At 36.8% G+C, this 21,193-nt stretch overlaps 1 protein-coding gene across 5 annotated transcripts in view; it reads right to left on the bottom strand.

Moving 5' to 3' along the window:
• The window catches only part of PPP2R5C (protein phosphatase 2 regulatory subunit B'gamma), a 64,752-nt gene extending 51,187 nt beyond the window's left edge, over nucleotides 1-13,565 (bottom strand). The window contains exons 1-3 of one of the 5 annotated variants that reach the window (XM_026680204.2): nucleotides 13,124-13,565; nucleotides 11,471-11,536; nucleotides 1,077-1,236 (exon numbers count right to left, since the gene is read on the bottom strand). In XM_026680204.2, coding sequence (XP_026535989.1) covers nucleotides 1,077-1,236; nucleotides 11,471-11,536; nucleotides 13,124-13,156 — 259 coding nt within the window. In that variant the 5' untranslated portion in view covers nucleotides 13,157-13,565. The remainder of the gene's footprint in view (nucleotides 1-1,076; nucleotides 1,237-11,470; nucleotides 11,537-13,123) is intronic. The other 4 variants (XM_026680206.2, XM_087952189.1, XM_026680205.2 and 1 more) reach the window with 4 other exon arrangements.
• Between the last annotated feature and the right edge of the window lie 7,628 nt (nucleotides 13,566-21,193).

Below are 21,193 nucleotides of genomic sequence, written 5' to 3'. Positions count from 1 at the left end.
TGAGCAAATATGACAAGGGCAAATATATTTTAGAAAGAAATACCCATCAGACAGCACACTGAAACAGCACAACAGTTCAGTCATTATATCAGTAAAATGATGATGTCCACTTTCAAAATCACAAAAGCTGTCATGAACATATGATGTAGGGAAAAGCAAGTAGGGTAATTCCTGTTGTGTGAGCAAAAGTTCACTTGAAGAAAGTTTTGTGTAACTTAGGATGGAACTGTCTTGTCAAAGAAAGAACTTGCAATGTATAGTACTGGTATACAGAAGGTACCTCACAAAGCAAGTATATACCAGCACTTTAGGTTCATTCAAGATAAGATCACATTACAAGTATTTAATATGAAAAAATAAAGAAATCCAGATTTTATTAATAATTTAGAAATCAAGCAATTACTATAATTCATTATCAAATGTTTGCTTTTTACTTTGGCATATTGTAGAAATTAATGCCTACAAACGGCACAAAATACCTCCAAACGACACAAAATACCTCCACTAGATCTTATTTCTCTTTTTCTCATGGTTTGGAAGGATCCCATGATTATCAGCCCATTATATAAAAGCTTTTTAATCCTAATAATGGCATCTGTGTATTTCAAATATACTATGTCAGCAAAGTAAAGAGATTCAAAAAGCATAATTCTGTACATGAAATTGCAAGTGACAAATCTCTAAGCATGTACACATCAAGCCTTTCTAAAAATTGTTAATTATAAAATAGGATATAACACCATTAGATCCTATGCTGTTTCTAGTCAAGTATTATATTCTGTTTATTTGCTGCTAGTCCTATGTTTAAAAATCTGGCCACTTCATGGAAGAGCATTTTACAACCAACATCATTCAATGTTTCAATTTTTATGTCTGCCCCTTATGCCAAAGTGATGCTTGGTTATGAACAAGTAAAAAACATTAGTGAAGTAATAAAAATAAACATATAAATATAACACAATTAAGAAAAAAAAGACAACTAAGGAAAAAGTAATCCACAATAAATTAGTATCTCACAGGCTTGATTTTGTGATCCCCACCTGCATTTTGATTTATGTGAAAAAAAATGCAAATACCTTTTAAAGCTGGCAGTTTTTGGAGTTCTCTATTACTTGTAATACTAAATTTTGAAGAACTCTGCCGTTTTTCTTTCTTTGCTGCAGCTTGTGTAGAGGTTACTTTGATTTTAGATAACTGTGTTGCAGATGATACAGTATTCGATTTTTTGCATGAGACCTGTTTTTAAAAAGCAAAACATCATGAGACTTCTTAAAAAGGATGTTAATTAGGCAGCAACAGATTTTATTGATGCAAAGTTCACTTAATGTTGTTAACAATGTTTTTCAGAAGTGGTTTGCCATTGCCATCTTCCTAGAAGTGAGAGAGAGACTGGCCCAAGATCACCCAGCTGGCTTTTGTGCCTAAGCCTAAAAGGAAATGGTACACAGTGATAGGAAGTAGAGTGAGGAAGCTTTAATGTAAATGAACAAATGCCATATTATTATCAAACTCCATGATATAAAGGTTCTTAAGAAAGGTGGTGATGTTCATTGTTCATTTTTCTTTAGAAAAGAAGTATTTTTTATAATGATCCTATGTTTGGTTTTCTTTAAGTTTTCTCTATTTGCAATTCAGGATTACAAAATAAACCATCACACTACTTTGGAGATTAAATGTCTGCAAACTGCTTTTAATATATTTTGATTTCTTTTTCTTTTTTATTTGATTTTTAAAAAACAGACAAAGTTACTAAAGTTATTGGAAGTGTTTAATATGTGTAGTATCTGGTTCAATGAGTTTCAAAAAAAGCTATAATTTTAGAGGAAGGCAAAAGTTATGGCTGCACGAAAACTACAAGAACTTGATTTGCTGCTCATGCAAGATTCCAACAAGATTCCACTTTCTGAAGCTTTTTGTTTAGAAGTAAACCTTATGGCTGTGGTGTTCTTGGTGTTCTGAGCTTGATGGTTTTCTTGCAGATGTTTCATACCAAACTAGGTAACTTCATCAGTAGCAATATTACCTAGTTGGTAACAAAACATCTGTAAGAAAGCCACCAAGGACAAAGAACACCAAGGACCCCAGAGTTTAAGCCTGAGCTACAGATCTTTTAGCATTAAGTCAGGGGTGGGCAAACTTTTTTTTGGCTCGGGGCCTCATTGACTTTTAAAATTTGACAGGCGGGCCAAGTCAGCACAAGATACGATGCGTACATATAAAAACTGCATTTGTTAACAAAGTACATTCAAACATAAACAGAAAAAGCTCCTTTTTCTTATAGGTCCAATAAGAATGTCAAGCAGGCCTTTGCTCTAGGGTACTTTCCAAGCATGCCCTAACTTTATCCCGTTATCCCAAACTCTTCTTGCTGGGGATCATGGGCACTTAGTTGAGATGCTTTGAAAAGGCTCGGGGGTGAAGTCAATGCAGAAACCGCCAAAATCCACCTCTGTCAGTCTTAAGTCAATAACACATATGTTCCCATTTCCAGAAAGAATAATATCCTTTTTAGCTATCTTGAAATTCATGGTAATAGTCATGTCCAAGCCTTTATTTCTAATATGGGAATGGTTACAGTTACCTATGTACTGTATATACAACTGAAAGTACATATATGTACCTTTCTTTTTTGAATGAAATATGTATTCGTATAATAGTCAAGAGCTGAACTACACTGGGAGAAATCATTGCCATTGATTTGCGATACTTCCCTGGGACAACCTTACAGATGTTGTAAAATATCACAAGATGTGATTCATGGTCTACCACCAAAGGAGAAAATTGGATGAAATTACAAGACATTCCTTCCCTACCCCTTACAAAAATGAAGGCTCTTGTCTTCAAGGGTTCCTTTGAAAAATGCATTTTAAAAGTGTAAACCTTTGGAGAAGCCTTTCAATGTGCTATTTAAATTGTACAATTTTTCTTCCTATAGATATTACTTTCTCATTAATAAGTGCTGAAATTTGTGCTGATAGATCCCTCTCTTGCTGCTAACCATCTCTAGAATCATCTTTATTCCTAATACTATCTTTAAGCCTTGAACAAAATGCATTTGGCTATAACATTATGCAGATCCCAAGCCATACGTTTCTGTTTTATTATTCAGATTTCATCTCTGCCTTTTAATTTTTTTAAAAAAAAATATTTTCTTTAAATCACATCGACCTATTTTGTGACTGGCCATGTCTTCCAAGATGAAATTTTGGGGAGAGTGCCGAGAACACATTATCAAAAGCACCAGTGATTTAAAGAGGATTGGAATCCCTGCATTAGTGTACGTCTGTCAAAACTATGACTTTATTTTCACAGTAAACCTAGATAGCCCTCTGAATATAAAAACTTAATAACCTCCAATGGAAGAAACTAGATTTACAATATGTTAAATTTTGGCATATATAATTACCTACATAGACAATTATTTATAATTGTTGTGTAAACAAGGAATTTGATACTCAAAAATAGGATTTTTTCCGTTATAAGCAATATTATTGCAAACTATAGAACAAAGGAAGTACTGAAATAATATTACTTCTTCAAAGTTGATTTTTTATATGTGCTCAAGAAAGGAATACCTTGAGGAAATTGCTGAGAAAAATTACTTATTCCCCAAACTACAGTATTTCCTCTTTCCTAATCTCCAGCCATTTGAGGAAAGGTGTTTGGCATAGGTTTATAACTTAAATTTAAGTAGTGATAAAATACTTAGAGATACTTAAGTTTCTCACTACTTAAATTCTAATTTAAAGACTGAAGGTGTCTGCGTTTATTTATAAGAAATAAACTACAGGTACTGACAGTTTAATTCTTTAAAATATTAATTTCTATAACTAAACTAAACTCACAACTATGGATACAAAAATGTAAATATACCAAAGCAAATATGATAATGATGAATTTGAAGTCATCCTAGTCAAATATTCTTGATAATTTGTTTTCATCATTCATACTCCTATAAATGTACCATCAAACACTCAAAAAGCTAAAAAAGCAGCTTTTCACCTTTTTCCTTGTATTATAGCTTCCTATAGTATCACAAAGGTTTCCAAAATAGCACGCGCAAGACCTGCTCGCTTTTTAAAAATCTCATATGCAATCATGACACACATAAACACTTAATGCTCACAAAAACTCTACCATTATTTAGCATCCTTTAACATAGTACTGTATATATTTCAAATATGCTTCATGGTTAGCTGCCAATATGTAATGTAACTGAAAAGAAGGTTATCATGAGAATCTTGGGAAAACTTCTACACTGGACAGTGAACATTATTAAAACAATACTAAGATTGATACAAGAAATTATACATAGCCATAGTGTTTTAGAATAAACAGTAAATAAAATCTCCTATCAAGTCAAGCTTGAATTCCAGGAACAACAATATAGACTTTTTGTTTTAACCATTCCCTTATTTCAGATTTTCTTTTCACACATCCCACTTTAATCTATAGCTTATTCTGGAAAGCTCTAGTAGTCTTTCACCCAGGTGCTGACCAGACCTGACCCCTTTTCATATTCTTGATATCAGCCAAGGATGGCTAGATATTGCTACTGCTGTGAAATGTTAAAGTATAGTAAGTTGTAATAACATGGATGGTTTTGCAATTTTCTTCTTGCATTCTGGGATGAAGAAACAATAATCCCTCTATTTCTGAACACACAAGAGCATAATTTCAGATCTGGATTTGAATTGGGTAAAACTTATAAAAACTTGGTAGCAAGAATAAGGAAAAAAAGTCAGCTCCATTTTAGCACAAATGAAGATTCCAAAATGGCCCTGATCTCATTGTCTTTTTAGTTGTGCTAGTTACTAAGTTTAAGGAACTAATGGAGAAGATTCCAAATATTGAATAATTTGGAGGATGAAATGAGAAATTATTTATAAAAAATATTAAATTCTGCATCTAGCAAGGGCAAAACTGATTTATGCTGCACAGCAAATAATGCAAATTAAAAGATTACAACATTGGTTTCAGAAAATTCAATCCCTCCCCACCAGTTCTTTCATAATGGAAAACATTACATAGTTTTAATAGAATGGATTTAAAATATAAAATTCCAGCCTGGACACAAGGTAACCCTTCTTTCCCCTTCTGGATAATCAATATTTAAAAAGACCTGATTACTAATTAAGTTTGAGTAGGACAAAATAAATAATAATATGTTAGGATTTTATATCATACTAAAATGAACTCTGACCAATTTGTTGTGCAATAATATGCTTATTTGAGACTAAATAATTGGATAAAGCAATGCTATAATCATGGATAAAAGAGCTGATGGTTCAGAGGCATATAAAATATGATAAAAATATTCACAATTCCAAATATTTACTAGCTAACTGAAGCTATCCAGAAAAAAAGGAGTGTTTGTCATACCAGCCTAGACCAGTGGTTTTCAACCTTCGTAATGCCACGACCCTTTAATACAGTTCCTCATGTTGTGGTGACCCCCAACCATAAAATTATGGCTCGGTTTCTAAGACCATAGAAAATATGTGTTTTCCGATGGTCTTAGGCGACCCCTGTGAAAGGGTTGTTCGACCCCCAAAGGGGTCGCAACTCACAGATTGAGAACCACTGGCCTAGACAAACACCAAAAATAACATCATCCTGTATGAAACATACACTATATTATTTCAAAATGAATTGGATATGGTATGAATAAAAGTTCTTCAAAAATAAACATCTATCGGCTCTTGAACAGTAAGAGATTGCAGGAGCTAAAAAGTAATTTAATAATTACTCTCATATTAATTACTCTCTTTTTGATAATAAGGTCAAAGGTTTTGTTCCACAGAGGAACAAAAAAAAGTGACCAAATATAAATGTAAGAGTCTTTTCTTTCTCTACTGCAGGATTGCTGAATTATTTTGAATACAGTGCAGAGAAAGGACAGAATCTTTATACATATAAAACAATATTATGGAAATAGAAGAAAAAACAGAGTTTTTTGTTCTGTTCCCAGATTGCTATTCAGTTTGGGGGTAGAATTTCAGGGAGTGTGATAATTTGTTGAAATGTGAGGAAAACCTTTTTGATAATAAGGTTTGTACCACAGAGGAACAATCTCTCTATGGAAGTTGTGGGTTCTCTACCACTGGAGACTTTTAAGAAGAGGTTAGATAACCATAAGTCATGAACAGTTAAAATATTCAGATCTGTAATTTGCAAACCCTGCTAGATGCTGCAGGAGGCAATCTGAAACTCTAGAGGAAAACTATTTCACTATCATAATATATCCCTGACATAATGACATGCTAATATCCATGTTAATAGAAATTCTAATATTGAAGTCTTAGTACATGACCACACATTTCTCTCTCCTTTGCTTATCTAGAAAAGGAAATAAAAATAGTGATTTAATATTGAATTTAACATTAGATTTTTAGGATATACATGGGGTATTGTCTAATGTATATATAATATGGCAATTATAAGCCAGAGGTTTATGGTTTAATGCTTGCAAATGCCATAATACAGATATCTCCAGATGTAACCCATAGAACCCAACATTAAATGCTTTATTGTAAATGCTAAATATCTCACAAATATCAAGTCTCTCAATATTTTTCATTCTGCACAAGATCTCAGTGGCATCTTTGGCAGTTTGGATGTGAAAGTATTCTGCAAAGGCATATTTTGAGGTAATCTAGCATAAGTAATTAGGAATTCACATATTATGTATGAATTAATCTCCTGCTTATTACTAGCTTCTTCTTAATAAATCTACCGCAAGAGAAGCAAGATTGCAGAGAAAAAGACCTAAGCAATTTCTCAGCTATGCAGAAAACAATAACACTTTTTATATTTTGTGTAAGCTAATATTGGGCATCTGAAAGTAGCTGGAATTTCCAGATAGCTGCCTAGCTGAAAAAAATGTCCATCTGCTGATATATCCATAGCCAAAAGAAAAGATAGATCTGCCATATTAGTCTGTGGAATATCAGGATATGAACCTAAGCAAGCCTGATGCTGTCACAGCAAAAATGTCATGACTGAATATTGGCATTCTGGGAATCAATGAAGTAAAAGGCCTGGAATGGGTCAATTCACATCAGAGGAACACCAGATTTTCTTTGGACAAGACAAAGAAGAAATGGAGCAGTTGAAGTCAATGCCTGTGGACAAATGCCAAAATGATAGAATGATTCCAATTTGAGTCCAAAGCAAGGCAATATATGGTACTATATGGGGATCCAAGTTTATGACCCAGTAATAGTTGCAAAGAAAAAGAAAGATAACTATTCTATATTTCTAACAGTTTGTCAAATCTCCCCAAAAATAGTATACTAGTTTTAAGAGACTACCATGCTAAATAAAACAGTATGCATTATAACAGGAAGATTTGGATTTAGGGTACAAAGTAAATAAGAAGATTACCACAATTCTGTGGGAGGGAAATCAATATTTAAAGCCTACACATTTTTCCAACAATAATATCCTCACATATGGACATGATTAGGTAGACAAGTTCGAAACCAAAATTATTACATCTTTTGCAAGCAGTTAAAATAATTATATCCATACAATAAAATACCTGGTCAAAGAAGAAATATTATTCTTTGGATGGAATTATAGATATCTGGGTATGCAAAAAACAATGTGATGGCAATCCTCATTTCATGAAGCATGCAGAAATTTTCCTGAAACCAGGAAAAGAGGAAGCTGCTCAACTGCTACCAAAACTTGCAGTCCTGTATCTCGTCTGACAAAATATATAGTGTATTGTGTGCGTTTACCCCAATTCAGCTTTACTTAATTAGTGCTGACTAGGTATTAGAAACAATCAGATATGATGCCTTATATTTTGTTTTATTAGATACTGTTGAGCAAGTGAAGATTACTGCTATTAGGATTACACCCACATCATATGTAGTTCTAAACCCTGCCTCACCACCCAAATTGAGTTATAAGTTCGGCTATTAAATCTAATTTTGTTTTGGTCTTAGAAACCCCACATTTTAATGTTTATATAACTGTGCATGATGTCTGAAATAAGTTTCTTTCACTAGTGCACAAATATTTTTAGAAAGTATTATGAAAATGGAAATAGAGTGATCATTTATATAGGTACTTATAAATAAAATTCTTGTAAGTTACTATTATTTGTTCTTTCTGTCCTTTGAATTGAGGACAATCTTTAGACTTTACAATCTGGCATTTTCCACTAACATTTTAAAAAATAACATATACTAGTACATTTTCAGATAGAAAGATTTCAAATTGCATTTACAAAAATTAGACAAAATTAAAGAGGCAAAATTACAGCATATCATATCACCTAGTTACTTTTAGATTGATTCTGAAGAAACTAAGCAGGGTCAGCCCTGGTCAGTAACTGAATGGAACATCCCGAGGAGATCCCAGAGATCTAAACTTGGATGGGGAAATCAGAAAAAGTTGTATCCATATAATCACACAGAATCAAGGGAAACTTTTTATATAAAATAGAGACTGGGGAGAGGTGTTGATGGCAGCACTGGAGGCAAGGTAAAATGGATCAGAGTATCATAGAATAACAAGAGTTGGAAGGGACCTTGGAGTCATCTCGTCCAATCCCCTCCTCGAACAGGAGAGTCTACTCCAAATATTAGCCTCTATCTAGGATCGAACTCACAGCCTCCTGATTGTGAGGCATGGAACAACTTAACTCCTATTGCACACAAAGGCTTATGTGGTGTCTTAGAAAGACAATATATATTTACATTTTCAGGCATTATAATTTACCAGCATATGCTGTAAGAATTTATAATCTCCTGGATTGATAGGTTAATAAATAATAAAGCTTCTATGACTGGGGAGTTCGTTTTTAGAGATGGATAGACAAGATACATATTTATTTATTTATTGAATTTATAGTGCCTCCTATTCACCCATGGCGACTCAAGGCGGCTTACAGAATATAAAACCACATTTAAAACAATAAAAACTAACAAAAAGAATCAAATAAATTAATACTGTACATATAACAAAATCACCCCCCAACTCCCCCCCCGGCGACAGCAGATTATACAATATATAGAAAGTTGTTCCAGTTTTTGCTCCTTGCTTTGCCTGTGCAAGTCCACTGCAGGTCTGGCCAGGCACAGCAGGAATGAATTTTACTAAGATCCAACTTTGTCTGCACCAGCCTTGCACAGGCAAACTTGACTGCTATGAAAACTTGCCCAAGACTCTGCTCTCTACCAGTGACATCTGTGAAGAGTGTTCAAAAAGACCACATTGTGCCTAAGAGTAAATGAGCAAAGCCCCACCTTTTTGTAACTGAAGCTATCATTTTTACTTTTTTGCTCTCCCTCTGCATATGCCCCTGTTCTCCACTGCACTTATGTAAGCGTGCTACAGGGTTGCCCACTGAAAGCGATAGCTTGTATGAGATTGATGAGTTTAAAAAAGCAAATTCTAAATTGCTTGTTACTCCTCCCTAGAATTTTTGAGGAGCCCTGGATTACAAGCTTTAAAAAAAAGGCTGAACAAATTCATGATACTGATGGTAATAACAATTCTTATATACTACATCCTACCATATCTATAATTATAACTTCTAGTGAACAACTGAACAACTATAAAATATTGTTTCCAGTTAGAAATGTGTGGCATTTAGGTATGAAGCTGGCAAGAGATTCAGTGCAGGTGCCTTTGCTACACCTGTTGACAACTTCAGGTGCTATGGCTTTTCTTGAGCTCAGGAAAACAGGTATCTGAATTTTGCACACCACTGCTTCCCAAATGCTTCTGACCATACAAGGTTTGCACAGTAATACAGTAAATGGCCCCTTTGTTGGATCCAGCAGAAGCTCTTCTATCATTACCCCATTCAGTTCTACTGTCAGAAGCACATCTATGCATATATTCAATTAATCCTATTATTCTTTACAGCACCCACTGGTCAAACTTTTGCACTCTATATCCTAGAAATCTGTTACTTAGAAAAAGATTCTTAAGGTCTCTCTCTATATATATCCAGAGATAAGCTGCATCTGAATATACAAGTTCTCTATTTTCGTAGAATGTTAATTTCAAACTGGGCAACAAGCTTCCCGATTAGTATTCCCATGTACATAGCATGTAACAGCTATGGAAGCTAATCCAAATATACATGCAACCAGATCCCTGTGAATGCTCCTGTCTCCTTAGTTCTACTCTCCCCAGCAACAGAGAAGATTTTTCTATATGACTTGTAGAACAGCAGGGAAAATATTATCAAACCCACAGAGATGTTTAATGCAAGAAAGCTTCACAAAGGAAAACACTGAGAAGAAACTTACATAGTGTTCATCCTTACTAGGTATGCATAGCACTTGAATCTGAAGCAGAAAAACTGCTTTGGAATAGGGGTGGGCCCCAAATGCACAACTAAGGTTAGTCTAACCAAGGCATGACTGGTAGTATGAAGAATTAGGTTCTCCTGACACAACATTTGTCATTCCCTGCTGAATGAACTCTTATCTAATAGTCGCTAAGTGCTTGCAATTTTTATTGAAAATTAGACAGAACCCTTTGTGCAGTGGTGTTATAAGCAGAATGTGGGAGGTTCATCTCTAGTCAAGAAGGTGCTAGATCTAATTGGGGGAACTTTTAGAATTACTGACCATTTCTTGACATTGGGTAACTTTCAAAATGATTATAGTTTGCTTTTTAGTAACAGGACCCCTGGCTTAATGAAATATGACAAGCTATTAAATGTTTCATCTGCCTGATCCTTTCCATAACATCATTACTCTAATATTAACAAGCACATTTGTGTATTTCTGCACAAATAAAAATTCCAAGCTAAAATCTATACTCAAGTTATAGGTAACCTATACTTTACATATATTTATATTGAGCAGAAATATTACTGAGGAAAATATTAAAAACATATGCCTTGAACATTTGAGAGAGCTTATAAAAGGCATATTAGTGAAGATTTTAAATTTTATTTTCAAGATTATACAATTTAAAGATGCATGACTGAATAGAAAAGTCCTAGGGTCATAGGAATAGTTTCTACATTATATAAGAAGCACAAAACTGGTAAGAAAATTACTGACTAGTTAAAACAGGGTATTAGTGTTTATATCAATCAGATTATTAAAAGATTTGTTTGGTAGAATTTTAATTTAATTAAGAAATATTTGTCACTGCAATTTGTAAGCTTATAAGCAATTTAGAATATGAACAGGTGGATTAATTTATACTCTAGCAGTTCCACTGAAATATGGTAAGACTCCAGATCCTCAATAATAAAAGTAGCTTTTATACAGTAATTTTTCTGAAACTTACAAAACACTTATAGTATATTATTGTAATAATTCTTTCAATTAAGTAAGCCAATATAATCATTCCTAGAATCCATATATTAGATTAGGGAAATGCGAGAAGGGTTTAAAGTTACTCAGAGAATTCAGACTGAGATGTCACAAAAAAGGGACTTTCAAATCTTATAGAACATAGCATAGTTTTCCAGTATTTAAAAGCTCACCTCAATATCCAGATTATCTTGTACATCTTTGCTGCTTTTGCTACTTTTGCCTACTTTTGGAGGTTCCTAAAATTGACAGAGATAAGAAAATGTCAAGCGCACACGTAATTTTGGTTAGAAAGTCATTCAATAAACTTTAAAAATATGCATTACATCAAACAGAATATGTGGCCTGCATTTACTGTCAAACAAGCAGTAGAGTTTTGAAACCACTGTTCATTGACAGAAAACATGAAATAGTTTTAAAAAAGCAAAGGCAGTAGATTAGTTTTCTGTAAGGCCTAATTAAATTTGTAATATGGAGAGGTCACATGAGTTCAAGTATCCTACCAAGGAGCTTCCATTTATAGGACTTAAAAAGTTTTGCCAAATGATGAGCTGTACTCATATACCTTGTGGTTAAAACACTTCAGAATGCAAGTGCCAACAAGAACCTAGGCCCTCAGCCAATAGACAAATTTCCCTAGATATTTATTCTTGAGATTTATAAGGGCAAGTAGAATTGTAGCAAACCATAAAGTACTCTAATAAAAGTAATAAAATACATGTGATAAACATTTGCATTTATGATCATATATGGAGATGCTACCATAGAATTTAACACTGTAGGATTAATTAACAAGAAGAGAACCTTCCTGTTTCACTCAATAATAAACAATAAGATACCAGATCTCTATTTGCCAGTTAGAAGACAAAGTGTACAGCTTTAATACATACACAGCCTGTTGGTATGCAGACTTGAATTAATGAGACTCACTGAGCAATAAAGTTTATTCCAAAGTACACAAGCATAGGATTGCGCCACTGCCTAGATAGAATGATGCCTGCACGCTGTTCGAGTAGGAAAACAGTACCTTAAATCTTAACACTTGTTCAATGACACTTTCATAAACACATGTCAAAATGAAACAGAAAAATACCAAGTGAACCTTGAAATGAGTTTATTATAGACAGACTGATTCCCCCACATCAACCTGTTAGTGCTTTCCACACCAGTTTGCCAGTCTGTGGCAAGAAACCTCCTCCGTCGCCCCCATCTAAGCATGCAGTCTAAGTCACTTTCCAAATCAAGCTCATCCTCTTTCACCAGTGAACACTTAGGACATCCAGAAACCATCCCAAAACAACACTTGCAAAAACGGGGCAGCTGTGTTAAGTTTGTTGCAGCAAAGAGTCTTGCTGCCAGATTTAGAGCTTATGCGGCGCTAAGTCTTTTCCTCTCCAAAAGGCAAGAGACTCTCGTTCTCCCGCAGAGTACAAACTCGGGCTTTCTTGCTTCCCTCCCCCCTCATTTCATCCAAGTTTGGAATGGGGGCGATGGGGCGGGAGAGTTTACACGAGAAATACGCGTGTGTATGCATACATGAATAGTGCCATATAAAGTACTACAGGTGGGAAGGACTCATTCCCAAGTGACACCTTCCAGGGGAGTGTCACCTTTTCAAATCTCGCCCATTCCCAATAAAATCGGGACACACACACACACACAGCATTGTAGCCTTCCCTTCGGGCGCCCCCTCCCCAAAGTCTCCAGGCCCCACCAGTCTGCTCCACCCAACCAGTTAGATAGAATATCTCCTCCCCACCACCACCAAAGGGCCTGCTCCTGCCTGGGACTACTCCGCGGCCGACGCTGCCTCTCTCGGGCCTGACCTGACTCTTCTCCTTCTTGTTTTTATTCGGCATGGCCGACCGATTGGATGTCTGGGGGCCCGCCAGGCCGAGGAGTCGCAGCCTCCCGGAAAGGACGGTAGCGGAGGAGGAGGTGTGATGGTGGCAGCGGTGCCGGCCCCGTCGCCTCTGCCTTCTTTCCCTCCCTTCTCCTTCTCGCTCTTCAGCTCTTCCTGCTCCTCCGGCTGGCCGGCCAGCCAGCCAGCCGGCTCGCCTTCCCCGCCCGCCTCCCTCCCTTGCTTGCTAGCTAGCTAGCTGGCTGGCTCCCTCCTTCAGACCCCGCGCGGAACTCGTCTCTCTCTTCCCCCGCCCCCTGCTCCGACTACCGGGAGCGCTGGCAGAAAAAGGAGGAGGAGAATGTAGCCGCCGCCAAGAGTCCTCTTAGCCTGCCTGCTTCACGGCGGGGCTAGCTGGCCGCCTCTCCATTGGCCTGACCGCGTCACGTGGCTCTAACGTTCTTTTTCCTCCTCCCACTCACACCTTTCCCCCACCCCCATCACCACCACACCCCGCCACTTCTGGAGGGCGTGGTTTAAAGACTGACGTTGACGTTTGGTTTCCAGCGTGAGGCGGGTGGAAGCCGGCCGGCTGGATTCCCGCTCTCAATCAGAATAGCGCTTGAAGGGATCTTGGAGGTCTTCTAGTCCAACCCCTGCTCAAGCAGGAGGTTACCAGTTCAGGAGCTATACTAGTTCAGCTAGGCGGATGTCCGGTCTTTTCTTAAAAACCTCCAGTAATGAAGCATCTCCAACTTCTGAAGGCAAAGCTGTTCCATTGGTTAATTGTCCTCGCTATAAATTGTCCTCTCGTTTCTGAGAGGTTCCTGCATTGTCCTTCCAGATTCTCTTCTTTCTCAGAGCAAAATAAAAAGCCTTTCTTAGTTTCCAGAAACAGTTCTTACGAAGCTGGAGTGTGGATGTAATGCTTCCCTTTCACTGCCTGGCCACCGTATCTGCCTGTGGAGTCTGGGAACGTTACCGGGGAAATAAATTCGTTAGTTAAGGTTTTTAAAATGTCTTGATTTTGTTGCGAAGACCTGGCCCGGCTATAGTAGACCTTGGAAACAGACGCTTACACTTCACAGGAGGAGGATGCAGCAGGAAATACAGTGGAAAATACAATTTACGGGTATATTTGATTGTTACCCAACAGGCCTTCCTCTGGCTTGCAATCTGCATTTAATAATCTAATCTGATGACAGGTAGTCCTTGATTTACAACAGTTCATTTAGTGAAGATACAATGGGATTGGGAAAATGGACTTATGACTGATTTTCACACTTATGACCATTGCAAAATCCCCATGGTCACGTGATCAAAATTCAGACTTTGGCAGTTGACTCATATTTATGACGGTTGTAATGTCCCAGCATCATGTGATCATCTTTTGGGACCTTCTGACCAGCAAAGTCAACGGGGAAGCTAGATTCCCTTAACAACCATGTTACTTACTTAACAGCTTCGGCGATTCATTTAACTGGCAGGAAAAGTCATAAAATGGAGCAAAACTCACTTTGCAAATGTTTCACTTAACAACAGAAATGTTGGGCTCAATTGTGGACGTAAGTCGAGGACTACCTACATATCTGCAGTAAATGTTTTAAGGTCCCAGAGTTCTTGCAATTTTCCAAGTAAGCAGGTTGTCACTAGTGGAATTCAGTGAAAATTACATATCTTCTGCTTACCAATTTCAACAGAAGAGAATAATGGTTTTCCCAGTTCTGGATTTCTTTAAGATCGTTCAGGCAGAAATAGATGCCCACATATTTTTCTTGCATACATCTTTAGGTAGTCCTCAAGTTACAACCACAATGAAACCCCCAATTTTTGTTCCTAAGTAAAACATTTGTTAAAGTGAATTTTGCCCCATTTTACCATATTTCTTGCCACAGTTGTTTAGTGAATCACTGCAGTTGTTAAATTAGTAACATGGTTGTTAAATGAATCTGGCTTCCCCATTGACTTTGCTTGTGAGGAAACTGCAAAATTTGATCACATGATCCCAGAACACTGCAGCAGTCATAAATGTGAATCAGTTGCCAAGCGTCTGAATTTTGATCACACGACCATGGGGATCATAAGTCACTTTTTTCAGTGCTTTTATAACTTTGAACAGTCAATAAATGTACTGTTGTAATTTGGGAACTATCTGTTTTGCATTCCCTTCCTGCCTGGAATGTGTGTTTTTCAAAGAAGGCATTGAATATCTTAACTGAGAATTCATGATATTTCAAATCTATTTCTATGGAACAGAAACAGCCTATTAAGAATATAGCAAATAACATCAGATCAAAGCAGCTTGTACAGTGAGAACCAGTGTGTGAGGAAGAGATTGTTATTTTTAAAATAAAGTAAATCTGGAAAGATTTCTGGCCAGGATAATATACCCATCAATCTTCCTAACCAAAACTTAGATTGGTGGGTCTCTGTATTATCAGCTTTGTTTGCTAAAATAGATAATCGTGGTTTAATCTCCTTGGAGTGGAGTCTTATAATACTTTCCCTATATATGAAGGGGGGTATAGAAAACCCTATAGCCCGATCTGCTTTCTATCAGTTTTGGGAAATTCTATGCTAGGTATCTACATGAAACTTAACTTCTTTCTCTTCTGGGTTTAAAAAAAAACCTCCCAAACAAGTCCAGAATTCAAAGTCTTCTGTTTGTTAAGTACAAACAGTACTGTTGTTCAGAGACATTTGTTCATGCTTGGAGATTAAATTCTTCTTGAGAGAATTTGGGATATAATTGCTACAACAGCAATTCTTTTACAGTGGTGGGACAAATTATATACCACTGTCATCATGAAATACAGTGCTATTCCCTGAACAATCTAGTGGGTAATATTATATAATTTCCCCAGGAAAAATAAAATAGCAAAACAGGCAATCTTCTCCTGTTGGATATCCTTTATTTATGGGGACTGCAGTGGCTGGAAAGTCTTACTATAATCGCCACACGTATAGAAGATGCCAGGTTTGAAAAACTGGTGCAAGGAATTTCTTCCCATTGAGTTAAATGGAGAAAAACAATGCAAAAATATCCCGCTCTTCCATGACAACTGCATTCCCACTCATAATGACCTGACAGGGTATAGCATATGGCCCAAAACATTGCTGAATCATTGTCTTTTTAAATACTGTAGCCTGTTGTTAAAAGGTATGCTTTGGCAGAGAAAATAAAGATCATGATACACATGAATCTAAATGTATCTTGTGACATATTTTGCCCTCAGGGTGGATCTCAAGATTCTAACATGATTTATCCCAATGTGAATTCAAAAGTCTTCAGGGAGAGAAATCACTTGACCCTGTGAATCACTTGACCCTCTGCATGTATAAATATACAAAGATCCATTTGCACATTTATCTGATGTTTAGCAAAATGATAACAGGAGACGTATTTTGAGAAATAAATTGCATTTTCAAGGAGCAACTAGACATCAAGATGTATCAACTCTATACACAAGTCATATTTTTATCTTTCTGCTTCTAATTTCTAACCTTTTAATGCAGACATTTTATGGCATTTAATGTAGGAATAGAAAATGGGTTTTGCAGCCCTCATAGCATTGTTTTCAAAATCAGATACAATAGTTTTATTACTTTTGTACAGAAGCAGCAGTACCATGTACTGTACTGTTTAGCAGTACTAAACAGCAAGGAACATGGACAAACAACTAAGGATGTATAGGATTAATTCTACTTTCTCTTACTTCTGATCCCATCGTTAGGAAACAAACCTTAATCTATGGGCATAATCCGTCCTCCTGCTTCTGCATAAGACCATTCTAGATTCAGCTCTTACTCACACTACATAGTGGCAGAAGATTAAAAAAATGTTTATAAGCTCCCTCTTCACCTATTAAATATAATGGTTGAGGTTTGAAGGGATGTTATGCATCTCTTTATTATCTCTTTAAGCATACCATTTTAGTATGAAAATCAACAGTAATACCATGTAACCAAGAGGAATAATATTTTCTAGTTTAATAATAATAATTATAATAATACATTTATATGCCACCTGATTTCCAGAGACTCTGGGCAGTTTACAGGTGTTAAAAATGTTTTAAAAATGGAGAACAAAACAAAAACAGCACGAGACAAAATAATAATGATGGTAAAGAATCTGCTATTCCCAGAGAGAAGAAAGGAGTCACTGAGAGATCAAGAAGAACATAGACCACAATCCTGGCCCTGCCATACATGGTGGTCATTTCCCTGGCCATTTTCATAACCCAGAAGGGACCCTGATCCAGTAAAAAATAACCAAGCTAACAGCAGAGAGAGCTCTGTCCACTTTCTCAAGAATCACCAACTCAAACTCATTCTAGATCACACCACCAGACCAACCCTAGGCCTGATTCTCTAGGTTGTCACCACAGATCTGAGATGCGTCATTGCAAGTTTTAGATTAACCTCAACAGAGAGCGAGCTGAAGGAAGAATGTGTGAAATGTGATCACTATGCTGCTACTCTTCATGACTGTGACTTAATTCTGAATAATGGACTTTAGGTTATCAACTTCCAACTGATGTCTGGTTTATACTTCACACTACCAGAACCATTTCATGGCTTCTTTGGCTTAGCATGCTATGTCAATCCAGACAATTGTGGTCGATTCTACAAACAAGAATTAAGATCTGTTCTGATAGCCTTATTTCTGAATTCAGATCTTCTGAGGATCTAAGCACTCCCACTCTATAACATCACCTCAGTGATGATAAGGAGGCAAGATTACTCAGATTCTCCATTCCTCTACTCGTTGCAGAATACCTTATGCCACCAGACTTGAAATTCTAGACCTAGAAAACCCAGAACTAAGCCGCCTCCGGTCCTATCTAAGTATAGTATATAAAATCATACATTGCAATGTCCTACATGTCAATGAATACTTCAGCTTCAACCATAACAATACAAGAGCAAACAATAGATACAAACTCAAGGTTAATCACACCAAACTTGATTGCAGGAAATACGACTTCACCAACAGAGTGGTCAATGTCTGGAATACTCTAACTGACTCTGTGTTTTCTTCCCCAAACCCCAAAAACTTTAACCTTAGACTTTCTACTATTGACCTCACCTCTTTCCTAAGAGGTCTGTAGGGGGCGTGCATAAGCGCACCAATGTGCCTACCATCCCTGTCCTATTGTTTCTTTTATTTTTCTTATATGTATCCATGTATTCATAACTATGTTTTTACTTATACCTATTATCTTTGTAAGCAATTGACAAACCAAATAAAATAAAAAATAAAAAACCTGTTATGATATTTTGGCCAGGTCAACAGTAGATGATAGAAAGAACATACTGTATATTAGTGGAGCCACCATTTATTAACATGATAGAATATGAAATTTGAATAAAATATAATTTATTCAGGCCAACTAATGAATGTTGAAGGAGTGTTCTCCACTCTTCTTTTCTGCAGAAGTTATAAGATGATAATGCATGTTTATTTCTATTCCTTGATCATACATTCACAGCATGAAATGTAAAAAAAAATTGATATTTCACCTGTTGCTAGGACATTCTACAAAGCATTTATTTTTATTTTCAGGCAATGGCTAATAATGTTATTATTTTAAAGATGTTTGAAATATTAAACACCCATAACAATATATAGATGAGATAAATGATAAGCAGCTGTGTAGAACCAAAATGATTTGTGTAAAAAATGAGATTGGTCTGCAAACTGCAAATGAATTATTGATGTCATTTTATTCTTGGATCTGCAATCAGACCTCAAGGGAACTCTAGACAATGGATAAAGAGATTTCTGTCTCTAAGTAACTAGCTTTATGACAGCAGGCCATGTAAAATTAACTATCTGACAGCTTCATTCACAAATCAGTCCAACTGCGGTGAGATTTCATACTGACCTAAAGAAAGTATAGAGCTGTTAAGACACATTAGATAAAGATACATGTGGAATTCTATTTTAACATTATACTTTGTTTCATTAAATTACTTTTATGTTTTTTCTTGAAAATGAATTTAGTAGCATAATAATTTTCTTTACTTTGTTCTCTTTTTCTGTTACAGGTAATCCTTCTGTTACAGGTAATCCTCAACTTACGACCACAATTGAGCCCAAAATTTCTTGTCATGCCCCTGTTGGAATCTGATTTGGGGAGGGGGAGGCTGAACAGCTGACAGGAATGGAAAGTGTGGCTCCGTTGGCTGTGGAAGAAACTGGGGAAGGGCGAAGTCCAGCTGGACAGAGCAGAGGAGAGATAGAGCAAGCGACAGGGAATTCGGAGGAAGACCCAGGCCCACCCCCTCTTCATTCTAGGGCACACAAGGGAGAAACGTGAGTTGTGTGGCTTATGGGGGAGGAAAGGGCCTTGATTCCCTTCATTAGCTGCAGCTGGGAACACAGAGTTTAAAAAGGAAAGCAGGGGTGGGATTCTACCAGTTCGCACCTATTCGCTAGAACCGGTTGTTAATATTCTAAGCAGTTCGGAGAACTGGTTGTTACAAGAAATTACTGGCCTAATCCTGTAAGGAAGGCAGGAAGGAAACATTCTGGTGTTGCTTACAGAAACTGCCTCTCCGTTAACCCTTATTACATTCTTGGCAGGACTAGACTTCCTGTCTCAGGAACTTCTCTGGAGTTTGTTTTCCTCCTTTGCTGGTACTTTGCTTGTGTGGAGTGACCATTCAAAGTTACAATGGCACTGAAAAAAGTGACTTATGACCATTTTTCACACTTAGGACTGTTGCAGCATCCCCACAGTCATGAGAGGCCAGGCAAGGAGATGCGTGCCTCGATGTGAGTGATGTTGAGTTGGCCACGCCCAGCCAGTCACATGACCACCAAGCCATGCCTACCAACCAAGCCACGCCCACAGAACCGGTTGTTAAAAAAATTGAATCCCACCCCTGAAGGGAAGTTGTACACAGCAAACTGTTGGGAGCAAATCGTGAATTATCTGGTATTGTTGAGGCTTATCTGGGTTCCTGGGTTCTCTTCCCAACTGTGTGTGTTTTGCTGGCCTTTCAAGTCTGCAATTCCTTCTCCTGCCCTGTCAAGTTAATTACTGCAGCATGGTTTGTGTGGATTTTTATTTACAGTTTGTATGTACTTTGTTTTCGGACTGAATTTCCTCCACTTAAAGACTGTTCTTGGGAGAGTTTTTTTCTCCAGCCAAAGGTAACCTGGACAAATGGGGGCAAAGTTGGAAGTACTAAAGGGACTCTTCTTACTTATGTGACTGTGTTGCCTTTGTGCCACGCCCTGGGTCATCACATTTCTGTTGCTAAGTGAGACATTTGTTAAGTGAGCTTTGCCCCATTTTATGACTCTTATTGCCACAGTTAAGTGAATCACTGCAGTTCTTAAATTAGTGGTAGAGTTGATAAGTGAATCTGGTTTCCTCATTGACGTTGCTTGTCTGAAGGTCACAAAAGATGATCACACGATCCCAGGACACTGCAACCATCATAAAGATGAATCCATTGCCAAGGGTCTGGATTTTGATCACATGATCATGAGGATGCTGCATTGGTTGTAAGTGTGAAAGGGTTCATAAGTCATTTTTTTCCAATGCTGTTGTAACTTCAAATGGTCACTAAATGAACTGTTGTAAGTCAAGGACTACCTGCACTATTTAATTTAAAATAGAATAAAAAAATAATAATAAAAATGACATTGAATGGTCTGAAGTCAAGGGAGCACAGGAACAAGGTGAGCTGAAGAATATGCATATTCTGAGAAGCGGGTAGACATCTGGGAAAAAAATTCCTAGGGTAAATGCTGTTTAAAAATAGAACTTGCTGCTTATAGTAGAGGATAAACTTTCCTTGGTTGGATGTGTTTAAATAGAATTTAGATTATCATCTTTTCAGGGATGTAGTAGTGGATCCCAGCACTGAGCAGCTGGTTGGATCAGGTGAGATCAAGATGCTGTCTACTCTCACATTTTATGGTTCTATACTATAGAAAACTGATTTGGAATCTTGGTAAACAACATGGTTTAACAAATAAAATAGCTATGTTGCATGTTTACAAAATAAAAAAGGGAAAAGATATAATAATGCTCTAAAA

The sequence above is a fragment of the Notechis scutatus genome, chromosome 1 (genome assembly GCF_049901735.1).
Source record: "Notechis scutatus isolate UNSWTSFEM ecotype Mainland chromosome 1, rNotScu1.2, whole genome shotgun sequence".
Taxonomy (NCBI): domain Eukaryota; kingdom Metazoa; phylum Chordata; class Lepidosauria; order Squamata; family Elapidae; genus Notechis; species Notechis scutatus.
This window is presented reverse-complemented; position numbering and strand designations above follow the sequence as displayed.